Below are 22035 nucleotides of genomic sequence, written 5' to 3'. Positions count from 1 at the left end.
CTTCCTTCTGTTGGTTCTGTGTGCAAGGGGTTTTGCACTGGTCTTGCTGTGATGTCTATATAGAGATCTTCCCTCCCCCACACCTTTCCCCTGTTTTTGCACTGGTCTGTATAGAGATCTGCTCTCCCCCCCCCCACTTGTATTGGAATCGAGGAAGATCTGGTGAGGAGGTAGATGTGGTGTCAGCAGTGGCCCCTTTAAGGGTAAGGCCTGGGCATCCAGCAGAGTGTGCTGCACAGCTGCAGCCACTTGAAGGCAATAGGATCCTCAGGGATATAAGAGCACCTGAGGCAGGAAGGGCTCCACTTATTTATGTGAGTCAGCCTTTTCCTACATGAAGATCTTTAAGTCCAAGTTCATCAGTTCCACCACGACTGATGAACATTTGGAAGTGTGCTTGAGGCTGGCTGTCAGCAGCTACTGTCCGGACTATGTATCCTTGGCTGATTCACTTCAGTGCAAGTCATCAAAGTAAACTCAAGTAATTACAAAAAATGTTTATAGTTAATTATGTTGTGTTGTGCAATATTGGCTCATTTGGTTATGCAAGGTACACCAACATACATTGTACACATAAATGTTATATGTTATGATGGCGCGAACATTGTAAAAAAACTCTGGTAGATCTCTGGGCCTTGCTGGGTTTCAAAGTAGCTCTCGAGCCAAAAAAGTGTGAGCACCCTTGGACTAAGCCAATGTTAACAGGAAGCTTCCTGCTTACGTTCTGGCTGTTTTCCCTGTAGCATTCAGGCTGCGATCTATAAGCTTCCATGCTGATAGCATTCTGTAAAAGGAAGAGGCATTCTTGCTTGGTACCACTGATAGGAAGCAAAACTAGGGCATGGGGGGTGGAGAACCATGGATATCTGAATCTGTGGGTACAGCACCTGCAGATAATGGGGTGTGTGTCTGTATTTCCAAACAAACATATCTAGTATTCAAAGACTATGGCAGTAAAGGATAAACAATGGTAAATAGCCCTGGAATCTCAAGAAACAAGCCTTGCTGTTCACATAAAGCCCCTTTCCCCCACCCTTAACACCCCCCTGCAGTTCTTACCCCAAACGTGTCTTCCTCTGGCTTATGTGTCACTGTGATAAGAGGTGTGGGACTTGGACTATACTCAACTGAAAAAAAGGCATAAAGAAGAACATTTGTGCTGTGAGTTCAGGAAAAAAAATGCAACATGACACCCCAAATCTAACAATTTTATACTGCCCAAAATATGGAATTTAAATCTCCAAAATATGTTTTGAAAACCTTTATTTATAGTCAGTTCTCTTTATGTGCGAATTTGCTTATCTGCAAGGGGCAGAATTGCTACCTTCTCTCATTATATGCACCTCTGTTCTCATTATCTGTTAAGCAATAGCCTTCCGGAGGCTACAGGGACCTTCAGAATGGCACTTGTGACAGTGTGAACCGCTTCAAAATGGCCAGCGGAAGCTTCCGTCGCCCATTTTTAAAAGGTCTGGTTGTAGGCACCATTGTGTGGGTCCCTGCAGCATTCAATGATATTTTGGCATTTCCTTCTGCACTTTGCTGGCTTCCTGAGGGTCTCTGCTGGATTCTTCTGATGGCAGGGAAGGTACTCCTTCCCCACCCCCCCCAAGGTATCCCTTGTAATTACCCCTTGTAATGCCATAGGATTAATGATTTGCTACCTGTGAATTTGCTGTCTGCGAGGGTTTCCAGGAACCTAACCCAAGCAGATAACAAGAACTGACTGTCAGCCCAATCCTATGCATGACTACTCAGAAGAGAGTCCCATTAGAGTCAATGGGGCTTACTCCCAGGAAAGTGTGGATAGGATTGGGCTGTCCATCATTCATTCATTCATTGCTTGGAGAGGCTGGTTCTGGAGTAAGAACATGACTGTCACAGGTCAAGCTTTGCTGGAAGGACCATTCCCTGGTCAGCAGTAAGTTCTGCCCCTCAAGAAAAATAACCAAAATACCCCCCTCGTCGTTGGTCACCCATGAATGGAGCAATGAAACTTGGGAAGTCACTTCACCATGGACTTTGCTCAGGGCCAGCTCAAGACCTCCTAACAAATGCTGCCTGCCTTACCTGATGATGTGCCAGCCTCTGTTCTCCCCCCCCCCCCACTCTCCAGCACTCCCCTCTTCTCCACATTTCCTCTTTCTTTCTGTTCCATCTTTCTTTTCCAATTCAGGAAGTGGAAGCAGAAGGAAGACAGGTAGGGGCAAGTAGGTGGACAGAGATGGGATCCCTCACTGATCTGCTGCCTGAGTTAACCACTTCAGTTGGCAACATGGACGAACCAGTCCTGCCCTAGCTTAAAACTCCCAGTAGCAGTGGTTCTCAAACTTAATTACTCCTTAAGAAAGTCTTTGCGGGGGAGGGGCGATGGCAGCAACATGATCCCCGGGATCGCTTCGCTAAGGAGGGCAAGGGGGTGCTTTTACTTACTGTGGACGGAAGCAAGGAGCAGGAGGTGTGGAGAGACCCAAGCAGCCCTCCGCAGGGCTCCCTGAGTGTCAGAATGTTGAAAAATAGTGTGTGCAAACCAACTCCTGCAAACCAGGTTTGTGTGCAACATTCTGACACTCAGGGAGTCCGGTGGAGGGGTGTGCAGGGCTCCCCGCATCTCCTGCTCCTTGCTTCTGCCCACAGTAAGTAAAAGCAACCCCTCACCCCCCTGAGCAACGCGATCCTGTAGATCACGTTGCTGCCACCCCCTTTCCCCTGCCCCCTAAAGGGATGGGGGAAGCCTTACATGAACTGGTGGGTCACAACCCACCAGTTTGAGAACCACTGGTTTACAAAATAAAAAGCCCTGAACGCTTTAGCCTGTTCTCAAAGGCTGCCATGAGTGTGTCTGTGCAGCGTTTTCTTGTTGCCGATTTACGACACTCTCTCCATGTTTCATGGAACTATATCACTGTGTGCATAACATTTCAGGTTATGGGCCTGGGCGGGAGAGAGAATTAGACCGATCAAAGAGGCAAAGAGACACTTACATGTGACAACACTATCCGAAATGCCTGCAAGACAAAAAGAGGTAAGATGGTTACCGGCATGATTACAAGATTGCAACATCCATATTAAACACACACTTCAGGGCAGATATTTCCCCTATCATTTTTCCAGGTTCTTCCCCACCTGCGCTTGACTCGTGCAATTAACTCAGGTCGGAGAGTCAAGGAAGGAGACGGGCAAAAATGAAATCCAAGCAAACCAGGATGTCAGTGCAGAGCAGTGACTACACTTTGGACCAGCAACCCCAGATTCAAATCCTCACAAGGCTTTCAATGCAACACTGAGGGCGCAATCCTGAAAATGAGTAAAGCACATTTGCTCCTCCTCAGGAGTAAGCCTGACACGCGGAGGCTGAATCCAGCCTCTGTGGCGGCTTCCTTCACGAGGCTTGTGTCTGCCTGGCGGGGCCGACGCAAGGCTCTGGGGTGGGAGGAGGGAGGCGTTCCTGGGTGGGAGATAGCGGGGGGAGGGCGGGCAGTGGGTGGCCCCAGGGGCGGGGAGGCAGGGAGTGGGAGGCAGGATTGCGATCCGGCAGACATGCCAGATTCCAACCCCCATCCCTGGGGAGATCAGAGTGGCTTCAAGTCCGAGGAGACCTATATGGGAAAGGATGCCTTACACAGGGTAAGGGGAAAAGTTTCCCCTTGCCTCTGGCTGAGCCACCTTGGGCCCCTATCCTGTGCTGAATACAGCGCAAGCCTCTTGTGCCCTGAGTCAATCATTCTCCCCTTTATCCATACAACAACTCAGCGAGGTAGGTTGGGGAGAAGGACAGACCATGGATTCCACCCTGAGCTGTTTGAAGGAAGGGTACTTTATTAAAAATATTAAAAATAATGAATCAATATTATGATGATTGTTAAATTTACTGCATATGCAACCTTCCACAAGGAATTCAAGGAAGCTCACCGTCATGACACAGTTTAAATACCATGGTTTCTAATCACAGTATAAAAGGCTGGGAGAGAAAAGCAAAACAAAACATAGGAAGATCAAACAGCAGCAAGAAGGCTCTTTAAGTTCTACAAGAGACAGATGGGAAAGCAGCTGAAACAAAACAGCCTTTACTGCCTTTCTATAAGCTGGAAGTGACACATCCAGGCACTCCTCTCTTGGGAGGCTGTTCCAAATCCCTGATGAAAAGGAACGCTCCGGAGCACTCATCTGCTGGTGGGGGGGGGGGTGCCATCTGATATTCAGAGGAATTATCAGACAGGCTCATGCCAGGCATAGGAGGGGTGGGGGGAAGGCCAATATTGAGATATTCCAATTCCAGCCCACATAGGTTTTAAAAGTTCAAAGCCAGCACCTTGAACTGAGTCCAGGTGCAGCCAAAGAAGTCAGCAGAGGACTGATAACATGTTCAATCAGCACTGGTCAGAACCCTGATAGCGGCTGCATTTCTAGACTCTCTCCAAAGGCAGTTCCATGAAGAGGGCATGACACGTAATCGAGCCCAGCATAATCATGCCTTTGAACTCTTTACGATGCCCCCTGTTAAACGTATCACCTCGGATAAGTCTATCTTTGCTAGCATTCCAGAAGGGCTATAAAACCTTCCATATTTTTTTTTTAAATCAGGTCTTACAAATTTCTCCCTAGAGCAAATTTTTTTCAAACTAGCTGCTACATTCTCTAATTACTTTGCTATAAGTTTATTTATTCCGCTGTCGTACTTTGCTTTGGACACCCGCTGCAAATCTGAGATGTAAATCTTTTATATAAATAAGTGGCAGGCATTCAGTAATAAGAATATACAGTAAGATCTCAGGTAGACATTTATATTTCACATTTTTATTCTAAAAAAACATATGTGTTTTGTTGTTGTTGTTGTTTTAAAACCCTGGAACACACAAGGCTATTTACCAAGAGATCAATAAACTTCCAACTTTTTTCTCCCAGATTGGGACTGCTGTTTCGCAACACTTGACTGTCTGGAAGTAACCCCAGCAGTTATGGGATGGAGCACTGGAACAGACCAGAGGCTTAAATTATGCAATTCCCTGACCTAGGTCCTGAAAGTAAGAAGCACCTGCCCCACACTGTCTGTTGCAGTATCTCAGAGGGCAGGGCAACCACCCAATGTGGCCCCTGGTATCAGCATTGCTGAAAATACAAATCTAAAGTCTTACAAAAGTTTGTGCCCCCCCCCCATGTTCTCAAAATGTTCAAAATGTGGGATGTTCTCCCACATTTTGCAAGACCTGAGCTGATAACTCAAATTGCTCCTTGCAAGCTCTCCACTCACCTGCAGGTCAACAGGTCAACAAATGTAAGTGAATGGATGGAATATAAGCACCCCCATGTGCTGAATTATCTATCTAGCTATGGGGCAGACACAATCATGTCTGTGAGCACCAGGTGTAGCCATGCTCCGCCGCTCGGGGTTTACTGAATGTGCAGTCTCTCAAGAAGTGCACACTTGAAAGGTTTAACATGTTTGAACAAGTACGTATTTCCTTGACTTCATAACCCAGCTGGATTCCTGGGTATGCACTTTCATGCCTCTAAGTGACACTTGGCTTATGCAAGAGAACCTTTCTCTTATCATTTCAGGCTTATCATTGACCTGCTAGTGCTGCAAGTTAGGACCTTCTACAAAAGAAGAGAGGACTTGATACAGCTTTCTGGGCTGAGGATCCCCCAGAATGATTTGATGGCACTATCTGTCAAGAGCGGTGTCTGGAACTCCATGCAAAGCATAGAACAGTACAACCCCAGGGTGAGTGGAGAGCTGAGCGGAACTGAAAACCACCATTGACAAAGAGGGATTTGGTTCTGCTGAGCCACCACCTGCTAGATCAGCACTTCCTGAAGCTGATGTAGGTCACTGCAAAGCTTGTCTTGAGGGCACAGTTCGCATGTTGGTTTTGTTTGTTTGGGCAGAATCCAAACTTGCCTTTAGAACCCAGGTCAGCAACTTGTCATCCTGGAGGGACACTGAGAGATCTGTGGATGGCTTGTGACTCAGCCACTAGTCCCCAAACTTGCCCTGCTAGCTACTTCTGTTTCTGTAGTTACTGCTGGGGGGAGGGCTGTCAAAAGACCTTAATTTCATGTTGAGCTAAAACAAAGAGGTGCATTATTGGGACAATTTTGGCTTTTCACCACATTTTCCAGCCCTTTTATTTCCCAGCCACCCCCGTGCAAAAAGCTGTGCAACTGTTTGAGGGTAGCAGGTATTCAGGGGTGTGTGGGGGTGGAATACATCCCTGCTGCCAGTAAAACAGGGCCAACAGTCTCTCCCCAAATCTAGTCACGTACAGCTGACTTTTGTGGCAGAACTTAGAGGGGGATGTACAGTCAGATGCGGATATCACTGATCCACACTGCATGATTTTCAACCAAGTACGCATCTCCAGCCACGTTCTGCCCCATCCAGTCACATATTGCTACAACATGGGTGGTACAAGACTGGGGTGGAAGACTTGCGGTTCTCACAGACGGCGTGATGTCTGTGCCACGCTTACTGGTGGTGCTTGACAAAGTACAAGAGTACAGAGCTCTGCCCCCAAGGTGCTTATATTCAACGTGGAAAGGCAACTGACAAAGAGAAGTGGAGGCTTTTCAGAAAGCTGAGGGGGGAGCAAATGCGGAGTGAAGCACAGGGGCCCAACAAATGCCGATGGTGCTCCGCCGAGTAACTGGTGAATGCCATCCACCCATCCCTTGGACTGGCACTATGTGATGACATCATACAGTTCCCAGGAAATTGACAGGACGTATAAATGGTGTCCTCAAGATGCCAAGAGGCGGGGCATCATTGCTGTCGGGTGGAAGAGAACCACTCCTGCAAAACTAGTGACAGCAATTAAAGATGAGCCGAGAGGGGGCACTTTCAAGGCAGCTTCTGCTCTCCTTCTTATTGCACCCCTCCCTCCAGTTCCTCTCCATAAGTTATCACAAGAAACATTCCAACTCGGCTCTTATGAGGACCATCAGAGGCTATGACTGCAAGGCTTTCAAAATGGCTTCTGAAGCAAACCAGGGTATGCATTTGCCTTACTGACAAATCGCTGAGCCTCTCATTATACACATGCTTGCTCTCTCACAGTGACTACATTTTCCCCACCAGCGCAAAAGCTACCACTCAGCTTGCAAGGAGTGATAATACTCTCCTAGCCCACTAGATAAGGTACCCTTTTGCCCCTAGAGGAAGCAGAGGTGACCCATGAAGGAAGCTGCTCCACAAACATAGGAATTCTAACTCAGTGCATGTTTTTAGGGCACATCTAAACTGCAGCCTTGTTCGTTAGTCCTCCTCTCTGCATAGGAAATCCTGAGAACTGTTTGTCAGGGCAGCAAGGTGGGGATGGAGCCCCCCATGGGCTGGAGGGAGAATTTGCTGCAACTGGAGCCCAGTAGGTCCTCAAGAAGCGAATTCCTGGAGGCGGGAGGAAGCACACCTGGAGGGAGGACAAGAGGAATATGCAGTAACCCTGATCTACCCATGCCAAGTGAGGGGAACCGGAGGCCATACAGATGGGACAGCAGTGGCCTCTAAGTGCTTCCCTGCCCCATCCTTGGGCGCAGCTTGTCCATGGGGTTAGTGAGTGGGATGTCCAGCTGAAGACTGCCCCAGGATCAACAACTGTGCTTGGAGAGGACTGCCCGCTCCACCAAGGGAGGAAGTTGGGTCCGTTGCGCTAACCTGGACCATTGCACGGGACAAGGAGAAGGGTTAAGCTGTAGGAAGGTTAAAACTGAATGAGACGCCTGCGAGGATCAAGGACGGACTTTTGTCAAGGGGATTTTATGAGTGGGCATTGCCTCAACTTCATTTTTATTTCATTTATGAAGGTGAGGTAGCCCTCAATTTCTATTTTTTAAGATGGCTGGGCTGGGTAGTGTCACCCTTGTGTTCTCACTCCAAGAGTGGTGGCTCCCCCTGTGAGGGAACAGGGGGAAAGTCTGTAATATGTGGTGCATGTGGTGACGGCAACTGGCCTAGATGCCTTTAAAAGGGGATTGGACAAGTTTCTGGAGGAAAAATCCATTGCGGGTTACAAGCCATGACGTGTATGTGCAACCTCCTGATTTAAGAAATGGGCTACTTCAGAATGCCACATGTAGGGGAGGGCACCAGGATGCAGGTCTCTTGTTGTCTTGTGTGCTCCCTGAGGCATTTGGTGGGCCATTGTGAGATACAGGAAGCTGGACTAGATGGGCCTAGGGCCTGATTCAGCAGGGCTGTTCTTACGTTCTTAATAGTAAAAAATAATGGCCCTTATCTCTGTGTCTGGTCTCCTGTCATGATCATTTACTGAGCCTGGATTCCATGCCCCTTTGCTGCCCCTCTTCCCACATGGGGGAGAGATTTGACACTGTCATTCTGTAAGAATAGAATGGGATCTCTAAGCATCCTTACCAAACTACAATTCCAAAGTTCCTTTGTGGAAGTCATGACCATTCAACTGGTATAGCATGGATATAAGTCTGTAACACAAACACACCATGGCCGATGTCTTCCAACATATGTTTCTGGTTAAGGTGTAAGGATGACAGCTTCAGTTCTATTTAAGATTCAGCATAAGTAATTGCACTGTGTTGTATGTGTATAGTACTGTACATATTTACTAAATAAACATCTGCGTAACAAGACATCAACCTCAGTGTGCAGTGAGTTATGTTAAATACATCTGACTGGTCCATATAGAAGGAGGATTTCAAGACACAGTTGAGCATTAGCTTATCCTTACAGTACAATAGGATGAAACCTTAAGCTCTGATCAGCAAAAGGCTTACCTGGGTGTTAAATGCTATCTAATCCACAGGAAAAAAATGTATGAACCTACATGCTGGTTTAAGTTAAATGTCTCTTTTCATCTAGCAAGAACACACAGAGCTGGATGTGAGGCTTCCCCATCACGTTGCTTGAAAACATCTCTGCTCTGAAGTGCAGGGTGAGAAGGCAGACAGAACAAGATTCAAGAGAGTGTGTCGCTCCAAGCGCGGCATCCACAAAAGCATTGTACAGGAACCCCCTTTCCGTAGGGGTTCCATTCCGTCCTACCCCACTGAACACTGGTACAGAAACCACTGATACAGGGGAACCCTATGTTATTAGCATCCCCCTCCCAGCCTGCATGCCAGATGGAGACTAGCAGAACGTTCACAGGAAGCAGGATAGTTCCTGCTTCCTGTTAAGATTCTGTTAGTCTCCCTACTTGTCTGCACATTCAGTTAAACAAGAATATTCCTTGTGAAGAAAGAGACACCCGTGCTTCCAGAGCTACTAAACAAAAACAAAGGGTCACAAAGGGTCACAGGGTCCCCCGGATCTGCGTATCCACTAACAAGTGACTCCGCAGACACCAGATCCATGGATACGGGGGGGGGGAGCCACCTGTACTCTCCCTGTTTCTAGAAGGCCTTCCTGTCTTAGCCTTTGTTTCTGAGTGCAGGGAAGACTGGTTGCATGAGGCAGGTCCCTGGAAAAACCTGCTCTGTCAAAGATTCCCATGGGAAGAGAGACCCAGAAGTTAACACTGCTGCTTCACCTCCTGTGGAGGTGAACGGGACACCTTCCTCCTTTTACTCCAAAGGCTCCTTCTCCTCGGAACCTCCACAGTGGGGCATGTCCCGAACCCTATCTCTACCATTCTACAGTGAGGGGCAGCGGGAGGTCCCCTAGTCCTGCTGAAGCCATCACCCCTTTCAGTTGCAGCAGCTTTCCTCTGAGAGGACAAAGCTGGAGGACATGCCCTGAGTGTGGTACTATTAATGTTCACAATTGGCTCCAGATCATCGCTGGATCCAGTTTCTTAGTTGCTTGGTAGCAAGACTCCAACACTTGCTCGGGTGGAAGCTAACCAGGTTCCTTACCTCTCCTGGCTCTCCTAGTACCTCTGTGGAGGGTCCAATTGGGACCAGAACATTAAGGCTGTAGTCCCGAGCACATTTGACTGAGAGCGTGCCCCACTGATCATAACGTAACTTGCTTCTGGGTAAGTCCCCGAAGGGATTGTTTGTACAAAAACAACAGATGAGATGATAAAACTCTTGGAAGACTGACCCACATTAGATCACAGGCACTGGGGAATTGTGTAATTGAAAGCTATTCCATGATCATAAAAGCCTTCCCTAATTATAAAAATCTCGGCACACAGAAAGCTAGTATGTTAAGGGGGAAGAGTTCCAGCTTAGCTGTTTTCTTGGTGATATGAATATGGGGATCTTCTTTGACAGCCACAGATTCAAACATTCAATGTCTCACCTGCAGTTTGAAGACAACATCTCATTTGTGTGAACCAACAACCCTGAGCCCAAACAGATTTTTTTCCCCACTCTCATCTAAACTAACTATATAGAGAAAACTCCAAGTTTTCCCCTTATTTGGGATCATCCTCTGAGCTCAGAGGCTCCTGTGATGACTCATCATCCTGAGATGGCAGACTCGTTCCGCGGCAGCAACCCCTTTGCCCTGTCCTGCCGCTTGCCTGCCCTGCTTCTTTTGCCCAACTGACCAGGAAACCAGGCACTTGGCTTTGAGCCATCCCGCTGGCTGGTGAAACCCACTTGACTCCCAAGACCAGGAAGCTCACGGGGCTCAGTCCAACTGGTTAAAGTACACAGGTTATAAAAAGTAGGGTTGTACCCCATTTGCTCAGTTCTCTTGGTCTCTCATCTGGTGTGTTGGCTGCATTGATGAGGTCAGCCCAAGCTGCCTGGCTAGGTGTGAATGTGAGGACTAAGATCCTGGACTGGCACAAAAACTCAGGGCAGGAAACATACCCAATTGGCATTTTGCTTCATTTTCAGCTTGTCTTTCAACTCATTGCCACCCTTTTCCCAACCCACCTGGTTACGCCTTTCTTTGCCTTTCTGTGATTCTGCAAGTGCTTTGTTTTGGCTTCATTTTGCTGATAAAACAAAGCTCTTTTTATTGTCACTCTTTTTACCCTGTCTGCTCTCAGTTCACAGAGGAGGAGGCTGGTCGTCCCCTTTTCCCTAGACCACCAGCCTTCGCTAGTATCCAGCTCAAGGGGCTCCCCCTGCTTCTAGGATGGAGCTTGCCTGTTCCCCCAAGGATGACAGCAACACATCATTTCAGTTAAACCCAGTTTCAGAATGAAACAGGTGGGTGCTGGTTGCAAGGTGCTGCGTGGCCAGCACCCACCAAACTACCACAGGCTGGGAAGCTGATAAACAGTTCTCTGAGGAGCAGATTCTAGTTTTAATGGGCTCCATCTGATCTGCAGAAAAGGCTTCACGTATAGTGAGGTATAAATAATGTATCAGAATACCACCGGTATCACGCTCTCTATATATAGCAAAATGTCCTACTTTGCTGTGGGATCTGGGCTGTAGGAGACAGCAAAGGGCAAGCCTTATTTTTTTTTTTTTCTTGCACTGTTCCAGATGGCATCCAGCATGCCTAAGCCTGTGGAATTTAACTGTACAGGGGCCTACTTGAGCCAAAATTGGAAGGCAACACAAGAACCATCTTACTCTTTTCACCGGATTGCAGGAGCATGAAATTACTTGTTGTGGATAAAAGCAAGACAGGCAGAGAATCCCATGGCCACTTGCATACACCTCTACTGACGTGGCGGTTGCTACCTCTGCATTTATTCCCATGTGAGAGCAGCTCTGCTGAGCAGGACAAAAGGTCCATCTTAACCCAGTATCCTGTTTCCACAGTAGCCAAGCAGATGCTTTTAGGAAGTCCACAAGTAGGGCATGAAGGTGATGCCCTACCCAGCTTCTGGTACTTGAACACACAGCCTCAGTACATGTAAATAACCAACAGTCTTTCAATCATGGTAAACAGTAGTTGGCCGGTCTATGCTCCTATGTGCCTAATGTCTTATTAATGCCCACAAAGAGAAAGGAACATGAGCTTGTCAATGACTGCAGTGTTTACTGGGGTTGCACGGTTGCCAGTTCTCTACATGATCAGAGGCTGTCTCTGTTTTCATCTCATCTTGGGGCAGGCAGTTCCACAAGTTACTAAAGAACGTTTTGCTTGATCTTAGCCAAATAATGCATTGTGCAAATACTTCTTCTTGTCCCGAAAAGGGGAAAGGCATCCTTCTATGCTGTCTATTTTCCTGATGGGTTTGTCCAACACAAGTGACATCTTAGGAGATGAGTTGTCTGTGTATGATGATAAGGAAGAGGAAGACAAACCAGGTAGGCAGAAGCCTTGGCAAATAGGCCACTCAGCATAAGAGCCACTAAAAAGTCAAGCCACACCCATGTCCATAAAGGTCCCCTGTGAAGAGAGTCTCAGGCTGAAAGATTTGATTGTGATGACATAGACTGCCAGAAGCATCAACCCCTGACTGGAAGTGACACTCCTTAGCATAGAACAATACGTTCCCTTGGCAAAGGTGTTCCAAACTCATTTTTACCAAGGTATTGGGGATACAGGGAAGCAGGGACATTTGGAGGGGAGAACTGGCAGACATTGGAGCTGCTTAATTGCAACCACTGATACCCACCTGCAAATACCAACCCCCCTTTCAACATTTTTCTCCACCCAGATTTATTTCTGGTTTCAGAATCCAGCTGGAGCATACATAATTTAAACGGTTTTGGGGGCATTTGTAGGGGAGAATCTGCCCATAGGGGAAAGATTAGGTGCCATTCACTATACACTGATGTTCCCAGACATTAGTGTTGAGACTAAAGTTATCTAGTCTAAAAGGAAGAGGCCTAGTTCCTTTTGCTCATCAGCACCCGTTTGCAGAGATGGACTCCCTGATGCTCACTGGCCTGCAGCCTCCCCTCCCTCCAAATTTCCCCTGGAATGACACTACAGCATCATGTTGGTCTGAGGACCACTGAGAGTAAGAAAATGGCAGCTGCCACTGCAAAAACAGTGGTCACCATTGTCTTTAAACCACAAGTCCCCATAAAGCAAAGCTATACAATGTGGTAGTATCATTTGTAGGGGCATTGTGGGTAGAAAACATGCCCTCCATTTCACTAATGGGGTTGCAAAAATGGAGAGGACATTCAAACCTACAAAAAAAGTGTCCTGCATACAGTTGCCTTACAAGGAGCCCCTTGGCTCCCCCCTAATATGTACTTCGACTCTCTATGAGATTGTATTTCTGAAGATGAGGAGAAAGAAGGAAGGGAAAGAAAAGTTGCAAAACAAACTGTCGATCTCTCACTTGGAAAAGGTTTCTCCAGGAAATGCCCTTTGACCGTCTGGTTGACCGTCCCCAGGTAGTTGGTTGCCACGATGGTGTAGTTGCCATTGTTGTAGTGGGTTGGATGGTTGAAGAGCAAGCAGCCGTCAGATACCTCCCCCTCCTGGTACAAGTCCATGCGGATGAACTCTGTCTCCCTGAGCACCTGGCCATTGTGCAGCCAATGGATTTGGGGTGGTGGATTCCCCCGGACTGAAAACTCAATGCAATGTTCCATGTGCCGTATGGGCTCCAACAGGTGGGTGACCCGGGGGGCATCTGAGCAAGGGAAGAGAAAGACAATAATTAATACCAGGTTTAATAACAGTGGGCTGTCTTTTTTTTGGGGGGGGGGGTAGTTGAACTGTTTCTTGTTCTGCTTTGATTTATTCTGAGTTGCCTTGGATAGAATTCTGTGGATACCAAGAACATAAATTCATTCATTCATTTGTTGCATCTGGGCAGCCTCACCTTCCTGGAGGCTACATTGGGAGGTGCTTTAGAGTCCCGACAATCTTGACTAGTCATCAGACAGCCATGAGAAACATTTTCTAGACCATGTGCGATGAGTCGGACATCTCCATTTGCTTCCTGTTCCCCCCAAAGTCCTCTACAATGATGCTACATGACAATGAAGTGATGAGGCTTCTAGGTTAACAAAAGGGGTCAACCATTTATGAGGTTATTACCTAGACATCCCCTTCAGAGCAACCCTGTATCAGCTGGTAACACTGTTCAAGGAAACTCTGTTCCCTGCTATGCTATGATCTCTGCTATGATGATTTACATGGAAGTAGTAACATTTAAAACCTTTTTTACACACATGCATCTTCATCAATATGCATAGTACCTTCCATAAACCTTAGGGCACTCAAACTGTGGGCCAGGACCCACTAGGTGGGTCGCAAGCCTATTTCAGGTGGTCCCCATTCATTTCACTATTTTATTTTTAGAATATTAGACTTGATACCAATAAGGGTGACTGCATTTAGGGAGATTTGTACTTTTACAGGCTACAATGATTACGCTTTTAGCAATGATAGTCAATGGGCCTTATTCCTGGGTGAGTGTGGATAGCACTGCAGCCTATGATTGTCAAAAACTTTCCATGCTTGATGATGTTACTTCCAGTCATGACATCACTTCCAAATTAATGACATCAATTCCAGCAGGTTTCCAACAGACTATCATTCTAAAAACTGGGCCCTAGGCTTAAAAATTTGAGCACCACTGCCTTAGGGGATGCTTCCCAATGGAGAATATAATGCAGCCCATATGTAATACATACAGGCATCACAGAGGCAGTAGACTATTTGTCCACCCTTCAATATTTCATTGCTGACTGTTGTGACATACAGATGGGATTCCATTCTTCCACTGCTCTGCTTGGGAAACTGGAGCACGCAAGCATTTGTGGATAGGCTAGAATGGAAGGTAGCGTTCCGCATTCATAAGCCTCAGGAGAGGTAGTACATGCCCACATATTAGCCAAGATTCCCAAAGTATTGACTCATGGGAAAATGTTTACAGATGTAGGAATGCGCAATAAAACATCCATCTCTGGAGCAGCAAATCCCCAAACTGTGTGCCGTGAGAGAACAGCTAGTCTGCTGCGAGAGATAAACTAACGAAAACATTTAGGTCTCTTGTGAGTCCAAAGTGTCCACCCCAGGGGAGTGTGCCTGCTCCATCTCTGCATGATTTATTGCTCTGGACTAGCCTCCTTCCAGACAGATTCTCCTGGGGCGGGTCCACTGAGGCTCCGCATGGCCACAACTGGATCCCTTTCCAGGCAGAGATGTAGCAGAACTAATTGACTCAAGAGGCACTCCCAGAACACTGATTCATGGAGAAAGACTTATCCTGGGCTTCTCTGAAAGGGTCCAACTGGATGTGATGGGGCAGCTCAGTGTCTGGGACTCCTGCTGACTTTTATTTTTCACACCAAAGCAGCTGTGAGAATGGGTGCGGAGAGTAATCTGAACTACAGCTTCTGGGATGGGGGCTAATCTTTTGCCCCTGAATCATGGCCCCTCTGTTATCCTCCCCTGAAGCTGCCATGGAGACTTATATAGCAGCTTAGGGGCCTTTCTTCCTGCTTGGAGAAAAGGGAGGAGGAAGTCCCATGCTGCACCGTTAAACGTAACTCCTGCCTTTTTCTATGTGGGGAAGAAAGGGGCTCTCAGCTGTCTCTGGGATAATTGAAGAGTGTTTTCAGGGAGGTGAAAACCTGGTGGGGAGGATGCTTGAAGCATACGAGACACTGACATTGCCAGCCCCTCTGGCTCCACATCACCGTCCCAAGCATATGACTCAGAAGTAACTGTGGTGACTTGATGATATCATTGTCAATTACTTCTGGGTCAGGAACACACATAAGAACATGAGCCCCGCTGGATCAGGCCAAAGGGCCTTCTAGTCCAGCTTCCTGTATCTCACAGTGGCCCACATGGAGCAGCTGGCCATATTTTTTTGCTTTTCCCCCCCACAAAAAAATGGTCAGCTTCTCAGAGCAACTTGCAAGGTGCATGTGTGCACACAGGAGAAGGTACCTCAAAGGGTGTCACCTGGGGCCCTGTACCCCACAGTGCCCTCTTAGCTACCCAACTGATGAGGCAGCTGGCACAGGAAAGTCTGGCAAAGCTGGAAACACCTTAAAGGAGTCAATAAATCGTCACTTCCCTGCCCACTTGATTTTTTTTTTGAAGAAAAGACTGGATCATTTTTGAATCACTTAAGAGGTGAATCTCAACCAGCTTGTTCATCTCTAACCCCTGCTAACTGGGTAAGGGGCACTTTTTCAAGTGGGTGCTCCTCTTATATTTAGCAGGGGGAGAGTAACCGGCCCTCCTCACCCCAGCAGTGTCTTTTCTAATGGCTGTCTGCTGAACTTCTTTAGCATCTTTTTAGATTGTGAGCCCTTTTGGGACAGGGAGCCATTAGTTACTGGATTTTTGTGAAATTTTGTTGAAAAGTGGTATATAAATACTGTTAACAACAAACTAGGATACCTTCACTGGCTCTCAGATAGCATAACAGACAACAAGGGAGGAGCCAGTCTTTCAGACTTATTAGGCATAAACAATAATGGGCTTCTCTGCAACACCTAATCAGGTTTATGATAACTATTATGTCAGAATGCCAGATGCAAGGGAGGGCACCAGGATGAGGTCTCTTGTTGTCTGGTGTGCTCCCTGGGGCATTTGGTGGGCCGCTGTGAGATACAGGAAGCGGGACTAGATGGGCCTATGGCCTGATCCAGTGGGGCTGTTCTTATGTTCTTAAGTACAATTCCCAGGAAGCCTTGCAGGTCTCTTGTGATCTGGTGTGCTCCCTGGGGCATTTGGTGGGCTGCTGTGAGATACAGGAAGCTGGACTAGATGGGCCTATGGCCTGATCCAGTGGGGCTGTTCTTATGTTCTTAAGTACAATTCCCAGGAAGCCTTGCAGGTCTCTTGTGATCTGGTGTGCACCCTGGGGCATTTGGTGGGCTGCTGTGAGATACAGGAAGCTGGACTAGATGGGCCTATGGCCTGATCCAGTGGGGCTGTTCTTATGTTCTTAACTACAATTCCCAGGAAGCCTTGCAGGTCTCTTGTGATCTGGTGTGCTCCCTGGGGCATTTGGTGGGCTGCTGTGAGATACAGGAAGCTGGACTAGATGGGCCTATGGCCTGATCCAGTGGGGCTGTTCTTATGTTCTTAACTACAATTCCCAGGAAGCCTTGCAGGTCTCTTGTGATCTGGTGTGCTCCCTGGGGCATTTGGTGGGCTGCTGTGAGATACAGGAAGCTGGACTAGATGGGCCTATGGCCTGATCCAGTGGGGCTGTTCTTATGTTCTTAACTACAATTCCCAGGAAGCCTTGCAGGTCTCTTGTGATCTGGTGTGCTCCCTGGGGCATTTGGTGGGCTGCTGTGAGATACAGGAAGCTGGACTAGATGGGCCTATGGCCTGATCCAGTGGGGCTGTCCCAGGAGGCCTTGCAGGTCTCTTGTTATCTGGTGTGCTCCCTGGGGCATTTGGTGGGCCGCTGTGAGATACAGGAAGCGGGACTAGATGGGCCTATGGCCTGATCCAGTGGGGCTGTTCTTATGTTCTTAACTACAATTCCCAGGAGGCCTTGCAGGTCTCTTGTTATCTGGTGTGCTCCATGGGGCATTTGGTGGGCCGCTGTGAGATACAGGAAGCTGGACTAGATGGGCCTATGGCCTGATCCAGTGGGGCTGTTCTTATGTTCTTAACTACAATTCCCAGGAAGCCTTGCAGGTCTCTTGTGATCTGGTGTGCTCCCTGGGGCATTTGGTGGGCTGCTGTGAGATACAGGAAGCTGGACTAGATGGGCCTATGGCCTGATCCAGTGGGGCTGTCCCAGGAGGCCTTGCAGGTCTCTTGTTATCTGGTGTGCTCCCTGGGGCATTTGGTGGGCCGCTGTGAGATACAGGAAGCGGGACTAGATGGGCCTATGGCCTGATCCAGTGGGGCTGTTCTTATGTTCTTAACTACAATTCCCAGGAGGCCTTGCAGGTCTCTTGTTATCTGGTGTGCTCCCTGGGGCATTTGGTGGGCCGCTGTGAGATACAGGAAGCGGGACTAGATGGGCCTATGGCCTGATCCAGTGGGGCTGTTCTTATGTTCTTAACTACAATTCCCAGGAGGCCTTGCAGGTCTTGTTGTCTGGTGTACTCCCTGGGGCATTTGGTGGGCCGCTGTGAGATACAGGAAGCGGGACTAGATGGGCCTATGGCCTGATCCAGTGGGGCTGTTCTTATGTTCTTACTGCACCTTTCTCCCCCCCCCACCCCCAAAAATCCAAAACCGTGACAGTTAAATATTGTTTATGGTTCCAGCGCAAACTTGCCCTGCATCGAGGGCCAAGATGTTATGTGTGATCTGCCTAGGGACGGGCCCCGTTGCCCTCTCACTCCCTTGGCCCCGTAATCGCCCCACTTCCCAACCAACTTACAATAGACAGTGAGGAGCACGCTGGCATTTGACATGCCCACCACATTCTCAGCGATGCACGTCAACAGGAACCCATTGTCCTCACTGGTGACATTCACTAGGGTCAGGTTGATGGAATGAACGTTGGTCCAGTTGGCATTCGTCTGAAATCAGCATAACAGAAAAAAGGTGATCAATACAAAAAGCCCCACAAAGAGCTGATGCTCTTTCCTTGCCTATGACAGTCATCTACAACAACAGGATCCATAAAACTTGCCTACGTATCTTGTCCATAGTAGTAACAGGATGCATTTTTAACATACAGGTGTGGGTGTATTTCTTTAACATACAGATGTGACAGATGTGGAAGGTTACTTAAATTTACCTGCAGAAATAAGCTGAATGATCCCATCTTCTATATTTGCAAACAACTTGTTTTATACAAGTAAAACGGAAAGGCACTGGGACTTAGCCTCCTACCTGATGAGTGTTGATCGAATGCAGATTGACTACCATCCAGTCCACATCAGGCAGAGGTGAGCCGGAGCCATTGCAGGTGATGACAGCATTTTCACCCTCACACACATTCAGGTTCACGTGGCTGACACTGATTTCAGGTAGGTCTAGAGGAGCCCAATGAACACCAAAGTATCAACGTCAAGATTATATATACAACCAAGGCAAGCTATGGCGAGTGCTGAGGTTCAATCCTCCACTTCCTGATCTAGTTTAGAATGGCTTCAGAGAGTGGTGATTTTTAGCAAGAGGAGGCAAAAATATGTTGCACTTCCTGTTTCTCCTCAAGGCCACCATGCTTGACAATTCAGAAGCATCAGCCTCTTCCATTGAGCAGAGGCGTAGCTGTGGGGGGTTGCAGGGGTACACTGCCCAGGGTTCCACATCTTGAGGAGGTTTGTAAAGGCCTCCAAAAAGCACTTCCACCTCTAAGATGGGTACCTGGGTGTACCCATCTTACCTCAAGGTGTGTTACTCAGAACTTCAGAATGTACCCAGTGCTCCGCAGGCCTCTAAGATGTTGTATGGGGATGTTAATTTTTTTTCAGGTTTATGGGAACATATGGGGTATTAAAAAATATTTGTTGCTTTAGCTATGCCACTGTGAGCCCTAAGGGCTAGGAGAAACTGATGTCATCTACCTAGAGAAGCTCACAGGACTCAAGCGATGTCCTTATTCATAGAAGAGGGAGATAAAATTGTACTGAAATCTTTAGAATTAAGATTTTTAAGGGTTTTTTTATTGCTGCTCAGTGACATCATGTAGACCACTTTTTGCACAGATCAGTGCATTAGACAAGCTACTCTAGTCTCATGAACTGCAAACACCAAGCCCTGATGGGAAATTCTCTGAATCACATTCACGTTTGGTCACTAGCACATGTAGGAAGAGTTTCCATTTGGGGAGGAAAATATCTCAGCAGGGAGATCACTCACCTGTTGTGATAGGGAGCACTGTGGGGGCGGAGAGGTCAGGGAAGCTGTTTACCTCATAAGCCCAGGAAATTAACGTACATAAATCCACCCCTCCCGCTCATAGCAGGAGAGGTCTTGCCTACCCACTCCTTTGCTTGCTTAGAATTTTCTAATCCACGAAGATTACTCCTCCAACGTGTTGAGGAATTTCCAGTTGTCTCCCAAATCCCATTAGTTCACCTACACACAGTGATTCTGGCCCATTTCCAACATTTAATAAAATGAGAGAGGGGATGCTTTAACCCCTATAATTCCTAAAAGTTCAAATAGGGGTGGAGGGGGGGAGGAGAAAGAGAAACTCTGTACTCTTTCTTCTTGCTCGTTCCCCAACACAACTGTGTACACAGATACAAAACAGAATCTTTTCCAGGAGCCAAGCAGTCCATGGGATGAGAGACCAACAGGTCCCTTAGACCTGCAAAGAATGGGACAGGATGAGAAAGGCAAACTATGCTGCAATCCTATGCACCCTTAACTGGGACTGAGCCCCAATGACTTTAATGTGACTTACTTCTGAGTAGACATCCCTAGGATTGGGCTGTACCCCAATGACTCATGCACGTGAGCTAAGCTGTACACTGAATATAATATTGCTCAGGATATCTATATGCAAATTTGGCAATCTTGGCTGGCAACCTTCAGTCTCGAAAGACTATGGTATAAGCCTACAGCACCCGGTATTCTCAGGCGGTCTCCCATCCAAGTACTAACCAGGCCTGACCCTGCTTAGCTTCCAAGATCATGGTATAAGCCTACAGCACCCAGTATTCCCAGGCGGTCTCCCATCCAAGTACTAACCAGGCCTGACCCTGCTTAGCTTCCAAGATCATGGTATAAGCCTACAGCACCCGGTATTCTCAGGCAGTCTCCCATCCAAGTACTAACCAGGCCTGACCCTGCTTAGCTTCCAAGATCATGGTATAAGCCTACAGCACCCAGTATTCCCAGGCGTCTCCCATCCAAGTACTAACCAGGCCTGACCCTGCTTAGCTTCCCAGATCAGACGAGATCGGGCATGTGCAGGGTAACAGTTGCTGCTTGGCAATCTTGAGTTGCTTTCAAACAGAGACTGAAGACCTTCCTCTTCTGTAAAACCCCTTACAGTGCAAGTCTATGCATGTCTAACCTGCGGTCTTGTGATTCTTTAATTGTTTGCCACTTTGGAAAAGACGGGTTATAAATCCATGAAGCAAACAAGCAAAAATCAAAAAAGACTTGAGGGGAGCATCTGAACACATCTATATGAAGGATTTGTTTTTTTTTCGGTCCCCTTACCGCACTGACTGATGTTCATATCCTGCAAGGATATATGGCTGCCCTCGAGGGTCATGCAACGCAGGTCCTGCTCCTGCAGGCGCGCCTCCCCTTTCTCCTGCCAAAGCTGAATCCAGCGAATCTCACAGCTGCAGTTGAAAAGATTGCGCTCTAATTTCCTGCATGAAAAGGGAGAGCGAGACAACGAGGAAGAAAAGGTGAAAAGGAGGTAAAAGCACAGAAGGACTGCTACGTGCAGGCGTGGGGGGAGTGGAGGTAGGGTAAAAAAAAAGCCAACCACCAGGCCTCAGAGAAGGCAGGGACGTGGTTGGGGGCAGAAAGATTTGCTGTTATTTGTTGACTTAAAATATTTATACCCCACCTTTCTCACAACAATATTAAAACAATCTATTACTATAAAACAAGATTTTTTTAAAAGATTTTGAAAAGAAAGCAGAAGCCAGAATCATGTATGGTATGGCTGTAAACTATATGCACAGTTACCAGGGTGTAAATTTCACTAAGTTAAATAGGGCTTCTTCTGAGTATATATGCATATCTACTATAAATGCTTCTCTCTCTCTCTCTCTCTCTCTCTCTCTCTCACACACACACACACACACACACACACACACACACACACAAAGTTATTTGACATCAGCAACTGCTTGATTTTCCATGACCTGTCTTTTAAGCAATATATTGAAATCAATTTGTAATTCACCTCAAGCACCTGGAGACAGATATCTTTCTCAAACATAGAAACTACAAACTAGAAGCCCAATCCTATCCATGCAGTGCTGCTAATGGAGTGTCCCCTGCATGCTATGGGGGGGGGGCAATAAGGTAGCCCAGGAGAGGTAAGTACAAATATGTTTTACTAACGTCTCCCCAGGCTGCCTGGTTTCCAGTTGATCTCCTCCTACCTATGCCAGTTCTTTTGCTGGCATAAGTCCCAGGAGATTCCTGGGAGTGATTTAGAGCCAGTGATTTAGGAGAGGGAGGCAGGATCTTGTGTGTAGCGGCTGCCAAATCCTCTACCTCTCACTCCTGGACTGCTGTTGGTTTGGTCTCTCCCAATCCACCCGCTATTCTCTCCCACCACTGACATACCAGCAACTATAAGGGACAGAGAAGGTTCAGAGGTCGCCTGCAAGTGGCCTCCAGGCATTTGCACTGGCAGCCATAACCTGGAGCAGCTG

The 22035-nt window shown here is 47.4% G+C and overlaps 1 protein-coding gene across 4 annotated transcripts in view; it reads right to left on the bottom strand.

The window, feature by feature from the left end:
• NTRK3 (neurotrophic receptor tyrosine kinase 3) overlaps positions 1-22035 on the bottom strand; it is a 449707-nt gene that overhangs the window by 262025 nt on the left and 165647 nt on the right. For 2 of the 4 annotated variants that reach the window (XM_066634740.1, XM_066634742.1), the window contains exons 5-10: positions 20855-21012; positions 18569-18711; positions 18111-18252; positions 13114-13424; positions 1700-1722; positions 1060-1111 (exon numbers count right to left, since the gene is read on the bottom strand). In XM_066634740.1, the coding sequence (XP_066490837.1) occupies positions 1060-1111; positions 1700-1722; positions 13114-13424; positions 18111-18252; positions 18569-18711; positions 20855-21012 (829 nt within the window). Of the gene's footprint in view, positions 1-1059; positions 1128-1699; positions 1723-13113; positions 13425-18110; positions 18253-18568; positions 18712-20854; positions 21013-22035 lie in introns of all 4 variants that reach the window. The other 2 variants (XM_066634739.1, XM_066634741.1) reach the window with 1 other exon arrangement.

The sequence above is a fragment of the Tiliqua scincoides genome, chromosome 8, assembly GCF_035046505.1.
Source record: "Tiliqua scincoides isolate rTilSci1 chromosome 8, rTilSci1.hap2, whole genome shotgun sequence".
Classification (NCBI taxonomy): domain Eukaryota; kingdom Metazoa; phylum Chordata; class Lepidosauria; order Squamata; family Scincidae; genus Tiliqua; species Tiliqua scincoides.
Note: the sequence above shows the minus strand (reverse complement) of the source record. Positions and strands in the feature narration are given on the sequence as shown.